Here is a 22,220-nt window from a genome sequence, read left to right on the forward strand (position 1 = left end):
AACATAAGAAATAAAATTTTAAGAATAATTTGAATAACAGTTAATTCGCTCTTACCCGCGTGTTATATGTTTACGAGTTATCTTGTGCTTATATGGTTGGCATTCAACCTATAAATTGTGATATAAAATTTTTTTAAAAAAGTGAAATTGCTCTTAAAATCACAACGTGGTAGCTAAAACTACCAAATTTTGCAGTAATGACTTTTTGGCTCACAGCTGCTCATTAAAAAGGGAATTTTCAAATAATAATTATAATTAAAATATTAATATTAAGAATATTAGATATTTAATTGAAAATTAATCAAAATTTTAATGTTATTGTCCAAAAACTACTGGCACATATTTTTACATCGCTTCAAAATTTAAAAAAATAAAAGAACTTTTTAGTGATACGAGTTTTATTTCCATACAGTTTTTTTTTCTAATTTTGATTAACTTATAACACACTTTTACATATTTTTAATTGTTGTTAATTTGAAGTATTTATTTTACAACAAAACCTTTCACTATTTTAGCTACTGGATTTATTTTCACAAGCGCTGCAAAGTAAATCAATAAAATAAAATAGAGATAGATTAATTAAATCTGAAATACCGTTCTATGATACTTCGAAATAGAGATTCAAATTTCTCTTAATTGCTTTTTTTAAAGAATAATTTCTTTTTAATTCTAAAAATTATAGATACAATTAAACCCAAAATATTGTGATATAAAATAATAAAATGATAGGGTTCATCCAGATAAAAATTTATAAGGTCCTATCCCTTCAAAAAGATAAAAATTCCAAATTCGGTGGCAAAAAGACAATATGGCAATCTACCATGGATTATAGAATCTGTGTTCTGTGAACTTTTGTACTAAATAAAAAGTCGTCTGTCATTTAGAATTCTTATTAGTATGTAATTCGTGTCTTCATTGGACGCGGATAAGAGCACCTGCTTTTAATTCAACAACACATAAACAAGAGTTATGAAAGAAAAGAATGACGAATGCTTTATTATGATTCTTTCATAATTAAAAAAGCTGGAAAATTCTGTTTTGTAAATTTCTTAGAATTATTTATTTATCATTTTCTTTTCTTTTCTTTTCTTTTTTTTTCTTCTTCTTCTTCTTTCGTAGTACTCCTTACTACACTGATTATAATTCATTTTCCCTCTTCTCTTACAAAACTTTCTTAGCATAAATAAATCAGATATACAATAAGAATCAGATCTTTCACTTTCGATAAGCATTGCCTCTTTTGAATTGAAGTCATTAAAATGCATCCAAGGGCGGGTTCTCGGTGCGATACTTTAGCGACCATCATTACGATGTTAACAGTCAAAACAAAGCATTCGCTTCCTGACGACTTTAATAAACTCCTCTTATCTGCTGGAAGTTGTCAGAGGGCGGATAATTGCCTAAGAATTTACGAGCAAGAGGCCGTCTCTCCCCATTTTTATTATTCCCCGGCACATTAATCCGGCCTTGGCTTTCTAAGCAGGAAGTCACCACTTAAACGTCGAGCAAAACGGTGAGCGTATTTGGCGACGGACGCGCGACCGACCACACACTTTATTTGGTTTCGAATCAAAACTTTGACTGGCATGCGGCGCTCGTGAAAAGAAAAACAACAGGTCGCTGTGCGTTTTTCTCCCCTCCCCCGACTTTTTTTCCGTCTCTCTCTCACTCGCAATGGCAGATTCACCTGTTGATCGGAAACGGAATTTTCGTCTGCTGAGAGATGAAAAGCTGCCGGTGTCGATAGCGGTGCCAAATCGCAAGTGTCACACTCCTGACGGAACCTCTCCTCAAAGATTTTATCTTCCCCCCCATTCCCCGGTGCTTGAAGTGAAATCGAAGTTTACCTTTGGATCTTCGAACGAATGTTTACCGAACAAAGCGGCGGCACCCGCAGAGAAAGCGATATCGGAAGCAGGCGAAGATGATGACGGCAGATTGGTTCGGACGTCGTCCTTCCTATCTAATCCGAACTCTTACCGATTTCTGCAAGATGCTGATAACTTGCCCAAGCCTCTGGCCTTCGGAAGGAGTCGCAGAATGTCGCGATCTCTGCCGGAATTGCGCGATTTACAGTTTGTTTCGGTTTTGCCCGATGTCGAGGAAGAGGAATCGGAAAGTTCTGAAGTTGAGGGGGAGGAGGTTGTGTATGTGAAACCCACCAGAATACCGTGGCACCGAAAACTCGACTTTTTGTGGTGCAGTGCTTGTCAAGCCCTCGGGCTTGCGAATATATGGAGGTTTCCATACTATTGCTACAGCAATGGAGGAGGTAGGTTGCGAAACCTGCTTTTTGATTTATGGACGACATTTGGATATGTGTTTACGAACTGCTTATTCTTGTGATTTGATGTGTGAAAAATTGTTGAAAACATCGAATGAAAGATTACATTTATATATAAATAATTGTTTTTTGTCTTGTATTGTCAACACTAACTGTATATATTTATATATATATTCTGTTCAAGTTCTTTTTAGATGATAAAGTTGATCGCGAAATTTTGGTGTGTAAATTGTTTGAAATGCCAAGAAAGCTGAAATGTAATTAAAAATCAGAAATTATAATCTTAAATAGCCCACATTTTTCATAAAGTAATGTATAAAATAACCAGAGGAGAGAGTAAATATTTTGTATTAATTTGCAAAATGCAGCGGCAATTGATTTTTAATTTTTCTTGTGGCTTTTTTATATTAAAATTAATGTATAATCTATGCTTCGTTCTTGCTTTCAATTAATTATTTTAAAGAAACTTGTTCTGTGAAATTAAATTTGATTTAGGACATTTGTTTTTAGTTTTCTATTTGAGTGTAAGTGAATATGCTAGAAACTACGAATTACATTGTGAAATGATTTTGAATTCCAGCTATAGCATGATATATTTTTATTATATAATAAATATTAAACATTCTAAACGGATAAATTTATTTTTTAATACAGTAGACGCATTTTTATTTGTATTTACTTACGGGACGTCCTGAAAAGATTGGAAACGCATTTTACAATTTGATTATGAATTAATGTATATATATCTGATAATATGTTAAATTATGATATTTTGGTAATAACATATATAGTAAATTAAAAATAACATATATAGTAAAGTCTTAAAGATTAAAAATAACTAAAGTTTCATTAAATTCTCATAAAAATGACGAATCATTAAAATGCATGTCAATTGTGAATTGTATAAACAACTCTCACTAAAATTATTATTGATATAAATTCTTTTTTTTATAATTAAAAAATTGCTAAACTTCGCATTGTATGTTGATACTGCAGATATCATTTAGGCTTTTATTTGTTAATATGAGATACTGTAAAAATTCATATATTTTTGTAAGTAATTCTGTCTAAATTAAATACCTATTTAATTTTGAAATTCAATTTCAACTCCTGTGTAATGAAAATTTTCAGGACCCTGATAAATTTCTAATATTTTAGCTAAAAGAAAAATATACTATATTATTTAAATATTTGTCTAAATATTTGATGTGGTTACAAGAAAAAGCATGCAGATATTTAACGCTAGGTAAAAAACTTATGTTGAAAATTTGATCTAGAAATATTTTATAAAACTACCCCTTCCCCCAAAAGGATTAAAATATCCAAATTTTTGAAGAAGTTTATATTATTTTATATCTGTATATATATTTATTCCAAGCAGAAAGAATTTACATTTTTCTTTTTGTAATTCTTATAGATTTGTAATAGCGATGCAAATTACAAATTTTAATTGAAAATAATTAATATTATTTTATATTTTTCTAATGGAAATGTCTTTAATCTATAAACAATCAAAACTGTGCTTGAAGAAAATATTTTATACTATACTGAATGATATAAAAATGAAAAATTGATTTTATTTCTGTATATCGAAAAAATATATAATTTGTATCTTGCATAATCATTTAAAATTAGTTAAATATATTGATTATAGAACCTCCATACAGTTATTAATCTCTTATTAAGCCATCTATCTTTGTTATTTTAAATAGAAATAGGATGTATATTTTTCATAAAAATTTAAACACTACTTTTTTTAAGGGGAATTGTACTGTATTTTAAAAATATAAATATTCAATAGTATATTATTTATTTATTTTTGTAGGTTCTTTTGTGTTGCCATATGTGGTGTTTATGTTGGTTTGCAGTATTCCCTTGCTATGCATGGAATTGGCAGTGGGACAGGTGACCCAATCAGGTCCCATTTCTGCATTTGGGCAGCTTTGTCCATTAATGAAAGGTAATTTATATGTGTAAAATTTTTTTTGATTGTTAACCTTTCTTTTCTTGTTAGTAATTGTTAAATAATCAATTCTCAAATGTTGTTAAATAATTCTAATATAGTTTTTGTGAATTGTTTTTTTTATTTATGCTATTTTAATTCAATTCATTTACGATCATTAATAACATAAAAAAGTTATAAGTTATGCCATTATGCCAAAGTAAATATCCTTGAATGTGATCTTAATGTAATCAAATGTATTTGTTGTATTTTAACAGCAACTAATATTTTGTGGAATAAAATTCTGTGTTTAGTTCTAGAAAGTTGTGCAATTACAAAAATTATGCAATTTTTATTTTCATAGAAATACATATTATGAGTGATGTATTTACATCTTTTTATGTACTGTCAGCTTGAATTGTTCTTCATTATTGTTATTTCTTTCTATGATATACTTATTTTATTTCAAGAATAATTTATGTTTCATTTATGATGAACCTAGATATGTTTAGGAAAGTTTTATGCCACAGAATATTTAACAATGCTAGTTTTAAAAATAGTGCTATATTTGAGGATTTTCAATGTTACAAAGTATGTGAATTTGAGATCTGCTGGAACATATATTTAATCTGTTAATTTATTTTGAACTTCATCTGCAGTTACCATTATAGTCACATTTCTTTAATTAAAATATTAAAAGCTCATTTTTCCATATCATCCTTTGTTTATATTTATAAAACTGTCTAAATATAATATTTAGTTAAATAAAAAGTGATAATGTGTACACTTTTTGCAATAAGTTTTTTTAAAACTATTTCTTATAAAAAAATTTTACATTTCATACATACAATTTTTAATTAATATTTAAGAGTTTTTGCTTGCTGCAGGTTTACACATTAAATATCATTTTTGTTTATTAAAACTGCCGAATTTTATGATTTGGATATCTAAGAAAATTTGTAATAATATTCTATTCTGAAACTATTTTTCAGATTTCTTTCTTTGGTGAACAGAATGCTGAAACTAAATGTAAATGGCTTGTGCCCAGTTAGTTTTTTATTTATGATAATTTTAAATTTCTGAATGATAATATGTTTGCTTTAGAGAGAGTATGTAAGATAGCACCAGTTTGAGAATAATAAAATAACATTAAAACTTCTCATTAATATTTTTAAACATCTTGCCAAATATAGAGGTCAAATAATGATAGATTGTATTTTACCTCTTTTTATTTAATTGTTATAGTTGTTATGATTATTATCATATATTTATTTATTTTATAATATCAGTTATGATTATTGTAGAGCTGAATGTAAAAATGCTGTATTAGACAAATGTTCAAATATTACGAATTTGTTATAGGAATGTATAGGAATAAATTTGTTTGGGAGGAATGTAGAAAATTATTCTTTGTTTCATTCTTATGAAAACTTTGGTAAAGTCAACTTATTCTTTCGTAAACATTTTTTTATTTAATGATTTTAATTAACTCTGTTAATAGCTTAACATTATTCTGGAACAGCATATTAATTTTTCTATCTTTCTAGGCATTGGTGTATCTAGCATGATGATTTCCTTTTGGCTGACTGCCTATTATAGTGTATTGACAGCTTGGACAGTGTTCTATGTCTTCAATTCCTTCTATTCTCCCCCTCGATGGACTCGCTGCACCAACACATGGAACACAGATGATTGTCATGATGTGAATCGCCCTGTACCTCAAAATCTTCTAAATGGTGATTCTCAAGGGACTACATCCAGTGATTCCTTTGTTATGAATGCTTCTAGCTTAGTGTCCGTTGATAATGCAACTCAAATGTACCCTCTTTATTCAAGTATTAATGTATCTTATCCAGCAGATGAATTTTTCCAGTAGGTATCTATGTGAATTTTTATTTTCTATCCCATGATTTTTTTTGCGTTAGGGATCAGGACTGTAAGTGATGATATATAGAATTATACTTAGGTAGTGGAAAGTTTCACAAAAGATCTCTTTTTGTTATATATATATATATATATATATATATATATACTAGAAAAATTATAAAGAAATTTAGAATTAATTTAATTGACTTCATACAAACTTTGCAAATTAACTATACTAAATTGAATGCCTGTTTTTTTTAAAATTTATTATTAGCTGACATTGTTTACTATTTATAAAGTTGGGAATATTAAGTTTCCTGCTTGTTACACAATTAATGTGAAATGTAAAACGATTTGATTATGCATAAATAATTTAATCATCTGTAATGAAATTTTCAAAATGAAATTTTAATACTGACTAATTCAGATTTAAAAATTATGGAGGATAGAATTCAACTGCAAAAAACTCAAAAACTGAACATATTTTTAAAAAAATTATGAGAATAGATAAATTGAAAATTAACTAAAAGTCTGTAACTAGAATCAAAAGCTAAATAGAAACAAGTATGTATTACAAATAGTGTTGATTTAATATAGTGTATTAAAATATTTCTCTGAACAAAACTTCATTTTATGTTTTCATTCATTAAAATTGAGCTGAAAAATAAATTTTACAAAATAAATAAAATCCAATTGTAGAAAAGTGAAAATTGATTTGAATTTCATCACAACAATACAAAACATTGCTACAGGAGAATATTTTTAAAAAATTGCTGAAATCAGAGAAAAAAATTGCATTACAAGTAAAATGAATCATTATAATTGTTTTGAATTTTAAAATGATTTAAAAAATCCTTTTTGGTGAGATAATATTTTAGAAATTTAATGTTGAAAATTACAAAATCCACATAATTTGTTAAATTAAATTTGTTTAATTTTTTAAAAAAGCTATTTCATTTTTTAATTATTAACTAAAATTTTAGAGAAAAATCATTCAAAGCTCATATTTTTATGCTACAAAATATATTTGTGTCAAATTTGAGTGACCGGTAAATGATCTGTCCTCCACAGAGCTTATAGATATATAAATATGTACAAATATTTATTTTTATTATTAATAGTGAATAATTTATGTTCATTTTCTTATCCCCTCTGAATTTAGGGTAGCAATTAAAATTTTCAGATAAAGTTCATTAATAAAAATATTTTTTTTTCTCAAATGAAAAGAGATAGCATATTAGAGATATAAAATTTTTTATCTTGAATCAGTCACTTAATGCCAGTTTGATTTATTTTTGTTGGGGAAAAAAAAAAAGACACTGCCTTATAAATATTATTAAGTTTTACTTTGTTGTTTCGATGAACCTACTTAAAATATTTCTTCATTCCTCTTTTTACTTTTAGATGATAATTCTTGTATTTTAAAATGTTTGACTGATCTTGAATCAAAAGAGTGTATTTTAATTCTTCAAACATTTTCCCATAACTTAAAACTATGAGATACAAGCTTTGAAACTAATAAACCCTATTTTTTGGTTAATAATAAAAAATTTTACACCTTCAATAATTTAATCTCAGAAAATGTTAATATTTAGCAATAAAAGTGATTCCGTAACTTTGGGGCTAAATATTGAGAATATTTAGGGGGAAAAAGGGGACAAACACACTTAAACAAACTAATTTCTATCTTTCTAAGATAAGTCATATAAATTATTTTGAAAAGTTCATATAATTTATTCTGTATAAACTTGCTATTATTTTTTTTTGGACTTAACTGAACAGCCACTATTTTAAATGAATTTATTATTATCCACCTAGTAATATTTTTGGATAAAATTCCCGAAATACTTAAAGATTTTCAATTATTTTAAAAGTTGCTGTTCTGTATTTATTAAACTCTTAAAATTGTTTTAATGTTTTTTAGCAAGTTTAATATTTATTGCTCATATTCATATCATTCTGCATATGAAATGAAATTTCTCTTTTTGTTTATAGAACCAAATTGCTTGATAAAAGTGAGAGTATCAGTGATACAGGAGAACTGAGATTTGAATTATTGGCTTCTGTCCTATTTGTCTGGATACTGACTTATTTTGCTTTGCGCAAGACAGACTTCTTTCGAGGAACCACTGTTTATATCATTACTGTCCTCTCTCATGTGCTGTTGCTCAGTATTTTCCTTCGCACTGTTAGCTTAGATGGTGCAAAAGAAGGACTAGCACTCCTTTTTAAGCCAGAATGGGATAAAATGTTTTCTCCAAGAGTAAGTTAACTAGTTTTGATTTTCTTTTAGGAGCATTTTACTGAATTGTGTTACTATGCTATATTGTAACAATGTCCTTCTTTTACATTTCATTCTTTTATATTTAACTAATTTTTCAATTAATAGCAACTCATGTTGACATAGCATATTGGGCAATGAGTAACCAAATTACAGTTGAATTACATAATCTTTGTTTCTACATTTCTCAGGTCTGTAAGATGAATTTCAAGAAAATAAGCTCTATCATTTTAAATACAGAGAACCATCACAAAAAATATTGTTAGATGGCATTTAAATTTTTATTCTTACAAATTAGTTTTAAATGCATTATTATCATGCTTAGGTTTAAAGTGATCTCTGTAATTCAGCATTTTGTCAGTGCAGTCATTCCAGTTATTTTGCAATTTCAGATCGGTATGTAGAGAAAGTGAAAGGGAAAGCAAGTGACACTATGCAAGTATTGCTGACAGTGACCTTGGCACAATGCTAACAATGGCTATGTGTGTCCAATTTCAATAAAATCTATTACTTTTGCCCATGAAAAAAAAAATCATGTTTATGCACAGTATATAAAATAGAACATACACAAATACATTGCAAGAAGTAAATTTTGTCATCTTAATCATCTTTGTTTTATTGTATTGTGGAAGATGAGTCTTTTTCATTGTCAGCATGTGATTCGAACAGTCATAATTATTAAATATTATCAGTTCAGCAAATTTTGTGTTTAAAAAAAATTCACAATCATATACCTCTCTAGACATCAATAAATCAATTAAGAATTTAATTTTATATTTAAAGAATGAAAGTAAAAATAAAAACTCTGAAAAGTCCAATAAAATGTAAATTGTATACATATATTTTTAATTTTAGAAATCTTCAGTCAAAGTGCTTTAAAAAAAATCAGTAACAAATTCACTCTGTTAGAAATAATGAAGTAGAACTATTTTTTAATAAGTATTTTGTCTTCCAAAAATGAAAATCTTTCAGTGTAGCCAGTTTTTCTGAACAATCAATTTTATTTAGAATGAAGTGCGAATTTCACTTGTAGTTTAGAATATATTAATATCATACTCAACTCAATCATACTATCAACCATAACTGTGAAATTTCACTGATTATATCACTTTATAACTAAGCACATTCATTCTTCTTTCTGGTGATGATAGAAAAAAAATACGGAAATTTATTTAATTAATTTTTCTTTATAATTTCTTCATGTTATAAAAGAACAATTTAGAACTGATCACAAAATGGGGGGGGGGAGTTCATAGGCTTATAATTAATTATTCTAGAATGCCAATGAACTTGATTAATTTGAATCTGAATAATTGATTATAAAATCATTTAACAGAAAAATTGAAATTTTCTTATTACATATTTGCTTAATGATTATAAAAACAATGCTGTTCATATTTTGTATACTTGTGTATAAAGTAGTGATATTATCATAGGATCAGTGTATAGCAGTCAATTCTTTCATTGTCTTTACTCATTTTCACATTAAAAAGTTTTGTTTGTGAACCACCTGTCCACAACATTTTACTTATGAGAATAATTAGAATTTAGAATAGTTGGAGTTCTAATGTTATTTATTTTTATTTATATTATTAGATTTTTAAAAAGTAACAAAAGCAAAACCTTTTTCAATTTTAATTATATGCTTTTAATGATGTTCATGATATAATTTTAGTTGATTATTTATTATTATTATTTCAGGTGCTACTGTTTGCCCTGGCTCAAGCATTTCATTCATTAGGAGTTGTTTTGGGGCCCAGCATATTGATGGGTTCTTACCACAAGCAACATAACAATCTTTTAAGGTGTTAGTTCAGCTCAGATGCTTCTTACTTTTTATATAACCCTTTTTTGGATAATGTAATTATTTCATTTTTTTTATTCATATAATAATTCATATTTAATTTAAAATTATAGATGAAATGAGTTTATTAGTTCAATATTAATTTACTATTAGTATTTTTTCTGAATTTTGTAGAAAATGCTAAAGTAATTTATTGTTTTGAATGTCATGTATTATTTCACTTTTTTTTTTCTTAAATGTGTATAGATAATTTTTGCATATTTAATGATTACATATTAATATTTTAGTATTTTCTCTACTATTTATAGTATTTTTTTTACTATTTGGCTGACTTATTTTTAAACCACTCCACTTTTTCTGATTTTAGAGATACAGTTGTTGTTACCTTTGTTACATTGCTCACTGTGTTGATGGTTGGATGTATAACTTTTTCTACCATAGGACATCTTGCTAAAAGAATTCAGAAACCATTTTGGGATGTTTTAAGTGATGGTATGATAATATATGATTTAAAACCTTTTATTTGCTAATTTATATGCCACTGAGATTTGTTAATAATTATTATGTATATTTTTGTTGCAGATCCAGGCAATGTGTATGTCATCTATTCAGTTGTTATTGGCTCCATGCCTCTTCCTTCTTGTTGGGGAGTGTTGTTCTTTCTGATGTTCTTATTCTTTGGTCTGGATTCAGAGGTATATTTTTTTTAAAAACAATTTAATCATGAGCTATCTAAATTATAGAAATAGTTTAAATTTACATTAATTAAATAATATTGGTTTTAATTAGAAGGATATTTCAAATTTTGCTAATAATTTAGGGAAGCATTGCTTTTTTAAATATATTTTTCATTTCAATGATATGAATGATAAAAAGTTGATTTTTTTTAATGAACTTATTAGACTGATTAATTTAATGACATAATAGTAGTTTGTAATTATTTTTCTGCATTTTTACAATTAACTAATCAATTTTGATGACCAGTAAGTTTGGTGGGATTAATGTGATGTCTAAAAATTCCAGTTGAATCTTTTGTGTAATTTGTTTTAAATGGTTTCTGCAACAAAATATTTTTTAACTTCATATTTTGATAAATACAACTCATATTATTTTAGAAGTCTTGTATCATTCTGTTCATTATGTTATACATTTTTCTAATTTGCTGATCATATTTTTTATACATCTGAATATATTAAATGGAAAGAGTAGCAATTTCTCACAACAGGCAAACTTTATTAAATTTTTGCCATTGTTTGATAGTATAGTTTAATTTTAATTGTAAGTAAAATAACATTTCAAAACCTTTACTCAAAATATGCCTTGTACTGAAACCTCCCCCATATCTACTTCATATCTTGATTATCAATAATGGAAAAGAAAGCCAAAATGACATATTTATGGCTAGAAGGAAAATTGATTTGAATTTCACTTTAACTTTGAAATATATTTTTGTAAAACTTATGTGTAAGATATTTAAGAAAATTGCTTAAAAGTAGAATATATATATATATATATATATTTAAAAAATGGAAAAAATTTAAAAAAAAATATTTTTTTTTTAAATTTTAAAATTATGTAAAAGTCATTTTGTGCTATTGTATCTTTGCACTTTAACATGGGAGAATTCCAAATTTTCTATAATTGTTAATTTGTTAAAATTCTAATTAAAATTTCAAAAATTGCACCATGAGGCACAGGTTCTTAATGAAGTATCTATGTACTAAATTTGTTAGCTCTGAGTCTAAGGGTCCGTTCTGTAGAACACCTACACAACATGCACCCAAACACTTACATTTATCTTTATGATTGGTTCAAGACCCTGTACTATGATAAAGAAAACTGAACCTTTATCTGAAATTTGCAGTTGTAAAATACTAATTACAATTTTTTTGCTAAAAAGAAAGATTCTAATAAAGAAATAGCATGCAATAAGGTATTGTTAAATCTTTATTTTACTATTTCATAAGCAGTTCCATTATTTTAATTTTGCTTATGAAGAAATCGGTTTTAAAATTTGTACTTTAATCAATAATTCTTTCTTTTCCTTTTAACATTTAATTTTTATCCTTTATACAAATTGAATGATACATTTGAAGTGATTATTATTTTGAAGTATAAGATAAATTTATCAGCAATCAGTTAGTAACTATTGTATCATATTTTTTAAAAATTAGCCTTCATGGAAAATATCATGAGGTAAGATTTTACATATTTTGAAAATATCATGATTGTATATTTTTACATTCTTCACTTCTTGTTGATTGAAATTATATTCTATGAAAGATCTCTATGGAAAACTTTAGTTACTTTAAAAATATTTATTTATGTTCAACCTACTTTATGGAGAATTATCTATACTAGCTCATTGCATGAGATAATTTTATTTCTGCATCAGTTTATGGAATGTTGAAATTTTCTATCACTAGCATGATTTTCTATTAATCACAATAAAAATTCGAATTAAAAAAATAAATAATCTAAGCAACAACAAATTTGGAGAAGAAAATGTAAACAAGCAAAATTATAATATTTTATTTTTACAACTGTATATTGAGGAGCATCTGACATTAATTAGCAAATGAGATTTATTCTGCAGTATTTTGAGATAGCAGTTTAATAAAGCATAAATAAAAATGTTACTATAAATTGTTATATTCTTAAAGCTAACAATCTGCATATAGTACTTAACAAAAACATTCGTGGCTTTAAAATAATTGTTATTTTCATTCACATTTAAACTTTTATATATTTTTTTTCATGTATGTAATTAATAATTTCTTTTTCCATCTAGATAAAATTAATGGCAACATTAATTTCTGCCTTGAAGGAAGCTTATACATATTACATTAAACAAAGATTTCAAGGTCATTCCCTATTTTTAGCTGTGATTTGTGGATTTTGCTTCTTTGCCTCTATTCCATACTTAACTCAAGTTAGTATATGAATCTTAATTACATTTAATTTATATTTTTAAAAGCTAAACTTGATTTTAAAAACTCTTGAGAGACTTGTTTTATTAATGCTGATTTTTTAATGAGATTCAATCAGCAGTTTTAGGACATCATTGTACGCAACGATTTGTATATATATATTTTAAATTATTGTTTCATTGTAGCTTAACTTATCTCTGATTTTTTAAATTTTGGAATTACAGGCTGGAATTTTTTTCTTCCAACTTACTGATTACTACATTGCAGTGATTGCTACTATAATTGTTGCAGTGTTTGAGGTCTGTACTCTCAGTTGGATTTATGGTAAGATTTTTTTTTAAACTTGCGATTTGGTTATATATGATTGATGATTATTATGATTTTTTAAATTTATGATTTGATTATTCATGATTGATGATTATTATGATTTTACTTATGATTTATGATTGGATAAGATTTTTTTTTTTACTTATGATTAATGAATATTTTAACTTACTTATGATAATGAATATTTTTATTAATGATTAATGAATATGACTTTTAGCATAGTATTTATTTCATATCTATTTCAGTCTTGAAAAGATGTTTTTTTTTCTATCTATTATGTAATTTTTTAAATTTCAAGATTGATTAGACTTTTTAATATCAAGTAAGGTTTTCTTAACAATGAATATACAATGGTGAATGGATAACCAAATATTGGTATGATAAGGAGACATTCCAAAGTCTACATCAATACTTAGATACATTGATTTTATCTAAAATTTGTACTTAAATATTAAAATAGACACCAATGCACAGAAATTTGACTGTGTATCAAATTGGGAAGAAAATGTGAGTTAAATTTGAGAGGAAAAATTTACCCTAATTATTAAAACAAATCTTTAGCTTAATTTTTACCAATATTGCTTTGTCAGTGTAACTTGTGGTCTACAATCTTTTTATGAAAATCTTCATTTTCTGCACTCACACTTACCTTATTTATATTTAATCTTTTTTTGAGGGAGGGGGGGACTTACAGCAGCACTGACCATACAAGTCTCTAACAAGAAACAATTTCCAACTAATAAAGGAAAGCAAATTATAAAATGATGGCCAGTCCTCTCACTAACTAATGTACTGTGATAGCTTGTTTCTAGTGATGACATCTCTTATTATCATAATGACTGAAAAAATGAGGTGATGTATAAGCCTAAATTTGAAATATATATCTTTTTTTTTATTTCTAAACTTGATTTTGATGTCTGTGTTGGCAAATTGCACTAAAAAAACCTGGCAAAATGTATAACATAATGTCATCACTATAATAGGGAAGATTTGTGGGGAAATCATGGAATGCTTTGAATTCTATTAATTTTTAGAAGCTCAAGAATTCTACTGCTCCCCATATTCTACTTCTACAAAAATTCCATTGCTATTGTGCTGCTACTTTGAATTTTAAGATGATATAAAAATAATTTTTGTGCTGTATTATTTTCAGAAGTTATTGAAGAAAAGTCCCAAAATTTAAATTAATATTTAATTAAACAAAATTCTAACTAAAAATCATAGCACATTTTCACTCTCCGAGATATGTATTGGTAGTTGTTAATTAAATGGTTTGGCCTGTAACATACCAATACAGAGGTAACACCACCAGTTCACCCTGTATCTAGACTCATTGTAAGTCATCATTTACCGATACAGACAGGCACATTTATCTTTGTTATTAGTAGCGATTTAGTAAGAGATAAATGGAATTATTTGTAAATGCTAAAATACTGTTAATGAATGTGTATTTATGCTTTGTTTTTGAAATTTAGGGCATATATCTAATTAAAACTGTAGGCTAATATTAAATATAACTTACACTCAAAATTATTGAAAATTGGGAGAGACAATGAATTGATAATTGATAAATCGGAGATTAAAACAGTATTTGTATATGCAGTAAACTATTGATTATTCACAGTCTTACTACAACTATAAACAAAATTATTAAAAAAGATTTTGATATTTGCTTTTTTTTTTTTTTTTTCATTTTTGAATTATTTGCGGGAGCCAAGCTACACAATAACCAGGAGTTTGCCATATTCAAAAAGATATACAATATAGAATTTAAATTATCTAAGAACATTTTTTTTCAATTAGCTACAAATTGTATAATAAATTACATAGCATAAAGATGTTAGACAAATTATTATATTTTACACTTCCAATATTAGTGATTTCTTAATTTAGCATGAATTACTATGAAGATATAAGATGAGTTTTAATTGAATATTTCTTAGGTGCTAGAAATTTGTCCACCTGCATTCAGCAAATGACTGGAAAAACTACTTCATATTTTTATCAGTTCTGTTGGATTATACTTACACCTGTTACTATATTGGTAATATATTAATTTTTTTTCCCAATTATTTCGTTTGATATCTATGAATATTATTTTCTTAAGGAAATATTTTAACTTCTTTTTAAAAAATAGCTAATTTTTTCTTTAATATATAATGTTGTAGTATTTATTATTTCATTTATAAAATATTTTTAAAAAATCTAATCTTTTCCAAAAATTGTTTCAAATATGGAAAAGTTGTAATGCTTTGAATTAAATGAAGTTTTCAAAATTTATTTGTAATTCTATATTGCTTTTATTGCATTTATACTTTTATTACATATTCCAACATACTATAGAAACTGTTTGAATCATTAACATAATTTATTGTCAGATTCTAATGTTTTAAATTTTTCTAAAGTACCAAAAGAAAAAAAAAATTGGTTAATTTTAGGTTTGTTAATTTCTGTATGAATGTGATTAATATAAATGTGTTGAGCTAGAATGAGGAATTTTGGTTTGTGGTTATTTTTTATATCCAAACTATAGATAAGTTATCAAATTTTTCTTTAGATTCTTCTATAAGAAGAGTTAATATTCCAAAATGATGTCCATTTTTGATTTTATTTTCTCTCGAAGCTTTTAAGTTATAAAATAATGCAAAAAAAAAAAAAAAAAAATACATTCACTAAGATATGTTTAACACTCATGTTGCTATTCATACACAAGGAATATATATATATAATATTGTGAATTCTTTATTTACTTACATTCTTCTATATAATATTTCAAAAAACATGAAATTTACATTTAAGTTATCATAATTATAATTTTAAATACATATTTTTAATTTTAAAAAGATTTAAATATAGTTTGGGAGGTTGTAATAGTGCCCTAAGTTGTAAGTATAAAATATCAAAATTTCCAAAAATAAAAAAGAATAGTGACAATTTATGAATGGAAGATATTAGCTTAGATCCTTTATAAAGTGTTATTATTGTGCTTAATGGATAATTTTTTGGTGATGTGAAAATTAAGGATAATGTTTTTTGACTTCTAGGAACTTCTTCTTTGACTTCTAGGAGTTTTAGGAACTTCTAGGATGTCAAAGTATATGATAAAATAGAATCCACTCATTTTTTTTACAGAATTTTAATACTTACTAATTGTAACATTCAATAATAGCATGTGTGCTCATTTCTTAACTTTCTATATCTGGGTGTCCTCTCCAAATACAAACTATTATGAATGTGTGTATATTCATTGTTTTAATGTTGATATTTTTTAATAAAAAAGATTTGAAGAATTATGAGAGGTTTCAGATTAATTTTTTAGAAATCAATTTACCTATTTATATTTTTTTACATCTTGAAGCAGAAGTGTATTCTTTTCTTCAATGAATTATTATATATTTAATTACAATTTCTGAATCAAAGATGGTAAAAGTAAAGCTTTTTTAAAACCTTTTTTTATGCTTATTGTCTAAACACATATGATTAAATTTCCAAGATTATGGTTTCCATATATTTTCTCTTGAAAATTATCCTTTAAAAGAAAATAGGTTTTAGTATCTATTTATAGAATTCAAAACCTAAAACTTAAATTAAATCGATTTTTTTGTGAAAACAAAGTTTGCACCATTCCTTTTGTAATATAAATTTAATAATAGGAAACAATGGCATTTTTCATGATACATTCTATATTTTGTGTGTATTGGAAAAGAATGGATTACAATATTACTGCTTAGATTAATAAAAAAAAATCCTTTTTGACTTTAATTTAGGTTAATTATATTAATATCCTGTTTTGAAACAAATGAAAGAAACTTGGATAGACCTTAATTTTAAACTATGGTCAGATAACAAGAGTTCACCTGAACTGGCAACCAGTCTGAAAGTGAAGAACAGGATATTTGACTCTCGACAGGCCAACAAACATTCATGTTTTTTTTTATATGGAATTTGGTTTAGAACTTGGAACTCTCCAATCTAGAGCTGAGGGCTTGTCACTAGGCCACATAACCTTCCATTTTTTATTTTTAAATGAAATTCAGTCAGTATTGGTCATTGTAAAGAAACTTTATCAAATAATGCTCAATATGTGTTTCAAATTTAAATAAAACTCTTATCTTTGGATCTAAAAAATTCTTTTTATATTTTTGAAACATTTTTATCAATTATTAATGTATTTTATCATTAACTTCTCCATGTTTCAGGCCACATTGATTTACAGTACAACTTCGAGCAGTAGTATAGAAATCAAGAAAGATTATGAGTACCCTCAGTGGGCTTATATCATGGGCTGGGTTCTGTTTGCTCTCACTTTGTGCTGGATCCCCTTTCTGGCCATTGCTGCTTTCAGGAAAGCTCCAAAAATGCATGTTATCAGTGTAAGTTTCTGTTTTATTAACTATTATTTTATTTCTTTTATTAATTTAATTCCTATTAATTCTTTTTTTAATTAATTTAATTTCACAGATTAGACTTTGTTAAGTTATTTCTTTCAATACTGAAAGACCCAAACGGTCATAGTTAAGCATAAATTGATTAAATACCTTACTGATTGCTTTATTTATTAGATACACTTGCCTTGTTTAGGGGGATGGGGTGTTTTCTGAGAATTCTCAAAAGATACCCAAGTATACAGTTGCATAACAGCTATCAGTTAAGTCTAGTCTTCTTTTGTATATCAATCCCTTAAGAACATGGGCTATCAGTGCTTTTTTTTTTAAGGAAGTAGGAAATTTTTCTAATCTTTAAAAGTGAAACTTGGGAGTTTCAGTATTGTGAGATACTTGAATGATTTTAGAAATGAAAGGGTTAAAAAGTGGTTCTGTGATTTTTCTTGAGCATTTAATTTCTATTGTATTTTAATTAAATAAAATTTCAAAAAATAGTTTAATCTAAAAGAGCCAGTTTAATTCCTTTATTCTTTCATTGTAAGAAGCTGCATTAACAATGAATTATGGTTATAACTAAAAAATATTGTAAAGAAAATTAAAAATTCACACTTAATTATAACAAGAATTTTTCCTCTCTCATCATAAGACAAGATGCTTTATCCAGTTAGAGAACTTTCTTAGCAGCAATTCCACCTAATTCAATATATGTTAACCAGTTACCTCAAACTGGCTGACTGAATATGTGAGCACAAAACTTTCTAACTACTTATCCCTATTTTTGTAATAGTACCATTAGATAAGAAAAATATTGTGAAAGTTCTATTCCAGATATTATGGGCAGAAGCAGAAAACTGATAATTGTATATCATAGGTTAGTTCCTGTTCAGACGGCACTTTTCTAGAATTTAAGCCATACATCATTATGTAATCTTTTGAATTATTCATTGTATTCATTTTTCCATATTTAACTTTTAAATTAAAAGTTAGATGAAAAAAAATCTTTTGTTATTGAGATTTTGACAAAAAAAAAAAAAAAAACTACATTGAATTGCCATACAATGCAGGTATATTTTCTACACAAAATGCTTGTGATAAATATAAGTGTTATACATTTGCAATAAAAATATGGAGCATGCATTATTGTATTGATTTATACAAAAAAAACATGCCTCTAAACCATTTTTTTATACAAAACTTGAATGTGAAAACATTAAAAATTAACAAAAGGGATGAACCCATCTCAACAGAAACAATATGATTTCATTTTAAAAGTTATTTATAGTAAACTGAATGAAAATAAAAAAAAAAAAAAGGCTTGAAATATGATACACTATATAAATGTTTCTTTCTTTAAATGTGTTTATGTATTAATTTTGTTTATTTAAGTCTTTTAATATTTTAAACTGCCAACATCATTGTTAATTTATTAATGTCAGATCCTTTTCTCAAACAAATAAATAAATTTAATATTTTCAGATATTTTTATTTTATTTTGTATATAATATATGGAATTGTTTATTACATTGTACGGGTAGCAATCATAATTTTTTCATCATGTTATGCAAAATCACATTATAATTTGGTTCACTGTTATTAGGTTTGCAATTTTTCTTAATCACCTAGTAATTATTTTTGCTTTCATAAACTAGCAATCAAACTACTTGTCACAGATTGACTAAATTAGCAATACATATTATTTTTACATAATTTATCTTTGAGTATTTTTAATAAAAAGGATTCATCATGTCAAACATCTTATGAAATGAATTAATTGGAGCAATATTCTCTTTCCAGAGACTGCGAACAACTATCCAGCCTCGATTAAGAAGTCAGTCAGAAGCCATGTGGGAACCAAAGCCAGTCATCATTCTTAATGGTTCCACAGTCACAGCTTCCGAATTCCCTGATTACAAGCTTCCTGAGCTGCTACCCACAGTACCCAATGCAGTACAGTCATATGTTGAAAAACACTCAAAAATACACCAGAATGCAGAAACTATGTTTTGAGAAATTGTGTGTTGTACTTTTATTTCTTACTTATATTGAGTGTCACAACTAATGGCATTTCATAACTTATTTGGTTTAAGAGAATTTGAGGAAAGAATAGAAGATGTTAGAATAATACATATGATTGCATTTAAAAATCGTATATAACTCAAACAATGAGACATTTCATGTATAGCTACTGATGGTATTTTTTGATAACATGCAACAATTTGAAAGCAGCAATTAATATATACAAATATTTCTTATTTATAAAATAGTTTGATAATATTTATATAACAATGACTATGGTTATATTTCCAGCTATATCAAAAATGTTGTAGTTGGAATTCCAATTATGGATTTAAGTCCAATATTTTATACATTTATTCCCATTAGAAATATTTGCAAAAAATATGAGTAATTTATAATTCTTCTAGTAAAATTTTATTTTAAATATTTATTTATCTAAGTTATATCACAATATGTTGATGCAATTGAGAAATGCCATTATTGTTGGTGCTGTGAAATATTTGCATTCACATTTTATATATATGTTCATTTTAGATTTGTTTCACTGTGTTGTGGACTAGTTTTTCATTTGTTACCTTTTATCCAGGACAAGGGAACAATTTTTTCTTGTTATTGTTAGTAGTTTTGTAGAAAAATTGTAGTAATCACTGTTATATGTTTAAATTCATTTATTAAAATTTATGAAGAAATTAAAATTTTTATCTATCATATATTTATGTGAAATAATGATTTAACAGGAGCAAGATTTATTTTATATATTTGTCAAAAGTGGAAATTTGTGTCAAAATATTTTGGTATTAAGGTCACATCTGTAGATATGAAGTAACCTCATTAAAATAATTTCAAATAAATGAGGAGCAATATCTTTTTTTAAAGAAATATAAGCTCATTCAGTTTTAATTGATTTCATTAACATGAGATTATGCAATGTTATACTTTTTATTTTTTCTTATGCATAATTATGCATAAAAAAAACATAATATTTTCAAAGGTCACCTCTTTTTTTTTTTTTTAGATATTTGTCAATTTTTCCTATGCTCTCCCTTTTTAGTAAAATGTAACAGTGCATATAAGTTTTAAGCAACAAAAAGAAATCTGTAGAATTTTTAGTTGTCGAAAGTTATTACCAACAAAAAATAATAGGTCTGGGTGCGACTTTGCAAAATTTAATTAGAGGAAATAGTTTTATTCACAAGAAAAATTTGTAATAAAGAATATAAATTTTTTCTATATATGAAAATAAAGGTGTTAGAAAACATGAAATAACTTCATTTTATGCAAGTTCTAACCAGTTCATTTGACAACTTTCCATAAGCCTTGTAGCTACAACAATTCCACAGTATAGTGGAATTTTTCGTCAAGATCTATTTCAGATAAGCCAAAATAAAATCTCTTGCCAATCTTTCAACTGTCATTCACATTTCTGTTTGTGATGTCGACTTCTACAGAAGTGATTTATTGTTTTTTAAATTTGAGGGACGATTAATTTCTGACTTTATTTATAGCTTATTTTTTGGGAAAGATTATGAATTATACATTTATAAGAATTTGTGTACCTTATCATTCCCATTAATTGAGGTATTATATTACTGTTAAGACATTGATTGTGAATACTTTCAAGACCTTAGTGTAACACTTACTTGTAGTTGGGATCTATAGATTTAAAAAACTCTAACAGCTGCATTTTAGGGTTTGTTTTTTGTGGCTATTATGTTTACAAATTGTAGAGTTAACTGAATGAAATCTTAAATAATTGTGATTGGTTTAATCAATTTAAAATAGAAGTATTGAAAGAAAACGAGCATTTCAATTTCATATCAATATTTATTAAAGATAAATGCATCAACTACGATTTTTACAAATAAGACTTGCTGTTTATTTACATGCTATATTTCATATCAATATTTAATTTGTTTTGTATTTTAACATCTGTGATAATGAAGATTTTGAAAGGTATTTTTTTCATAATTCTGTTTGTACTCATTTCATACAAAAAGTATAGAAAAGTTTATAAGAATAAAAAATATAATTAAAAAAATGGAATGATCTACTCTATAAATTAATCATATAATTAAAAGCAAAAGTCTTATACAAAAAAAATCAATTTAATTCTTATCACAGTTCATGATCTGCAACACTCTGCTTCAGATAATCATCATAAAGCTGCCTCTGAAAAAAAATGCATTAATTTTTTATAATTAAAACTAAAATTAATAATTTACACACTTTGATTTTGAAAATTTATGAAAATAAACACTCATGTTTCCATCTATTGTATTGAAATAGAAAGATATGCTCTGTTTCAAATATATATGTTAATGAATTTCCAAAAATAATGCTCTTTTAGAAATGAACAACAAAACATGTTCAATCATTCTGAGTATT

General features: G+C 26.0%; 2 protein-coding genes across 3 annotated transcripts in view; one reads left to right on the forward strand and one right to left on the reverse strand.

The window, feature by feature from the left end:
* The first annotated feature begins 1,451 nt into the window (after nucleotides 1-1,451).
* On the forward strand, nucleotides 1,452-21,646 carry LOC129972726 (sodium- and chloride-dependent betaine transporter-like). Its single transcript, XM_056086966.1, has 12 exons — nucleotides 1,452-2,272; nucleotides 4,110-4,244; nucleotides 5,774-6,098; nucleotides 8,088-8,355; nucleotides 10,075-10,178; nucleotides 10,545-10,669; nucleotides 10,760-10,872; nucleotides 12,969-13,109; nucleotides 13,332-13,431; nucleotides 15,378-15,478; nucleotides 17,634-17,807; nucleotides 19,614-21,646. Exons 1-12 carry the CDS (start codon nucleotides 1,675-1,677, stop codon nucleotides 19,824-19,826), a joined length of 2,397 nt encoding a protein of 798 aa, XP_055942941.1. The 5' UTR covers nucleotides 1,452-1,674; the 3' UTR covers nucleotides 19,827-21,646.
* LOC129972727 (uncharacterized) overlaps nucleotides 21,640-22,220 on the reverse strand; it is an 84,825-nt gene continuing 84,244 nt past the window's right edge. For both annotated transcript variants that reach the window (XM_056086968.1, XM_056086967.1), the window contains one exon: nucleotides 21,640-22,004. In XM_056086968.1, the coding sequence (XP_055942943.1) occupies nucleotides 21,951-22,004 (54 nt within the window). In that variant the 3' untranslated portion in view covers nucleotides 21,640-21,950. The remainder of the gene's footprint in view (nucleotides 22,005-22,220) is intronic.

This window comes from Argiope bruennichi, chromosome 6 (genome assembly GCF_947563725.1).
Source record: "Argiope bruennichi chromosome 6, qqArgBrue1.1, whole genome shotgun sequence".
Classification (NCBI taxonomy): domain Eukaryota; kingdom Metazoa; phylum Arthropoda; class Arachnida; order Araneae; family Araneidae; genus Argiope; species Argiope bruennichi.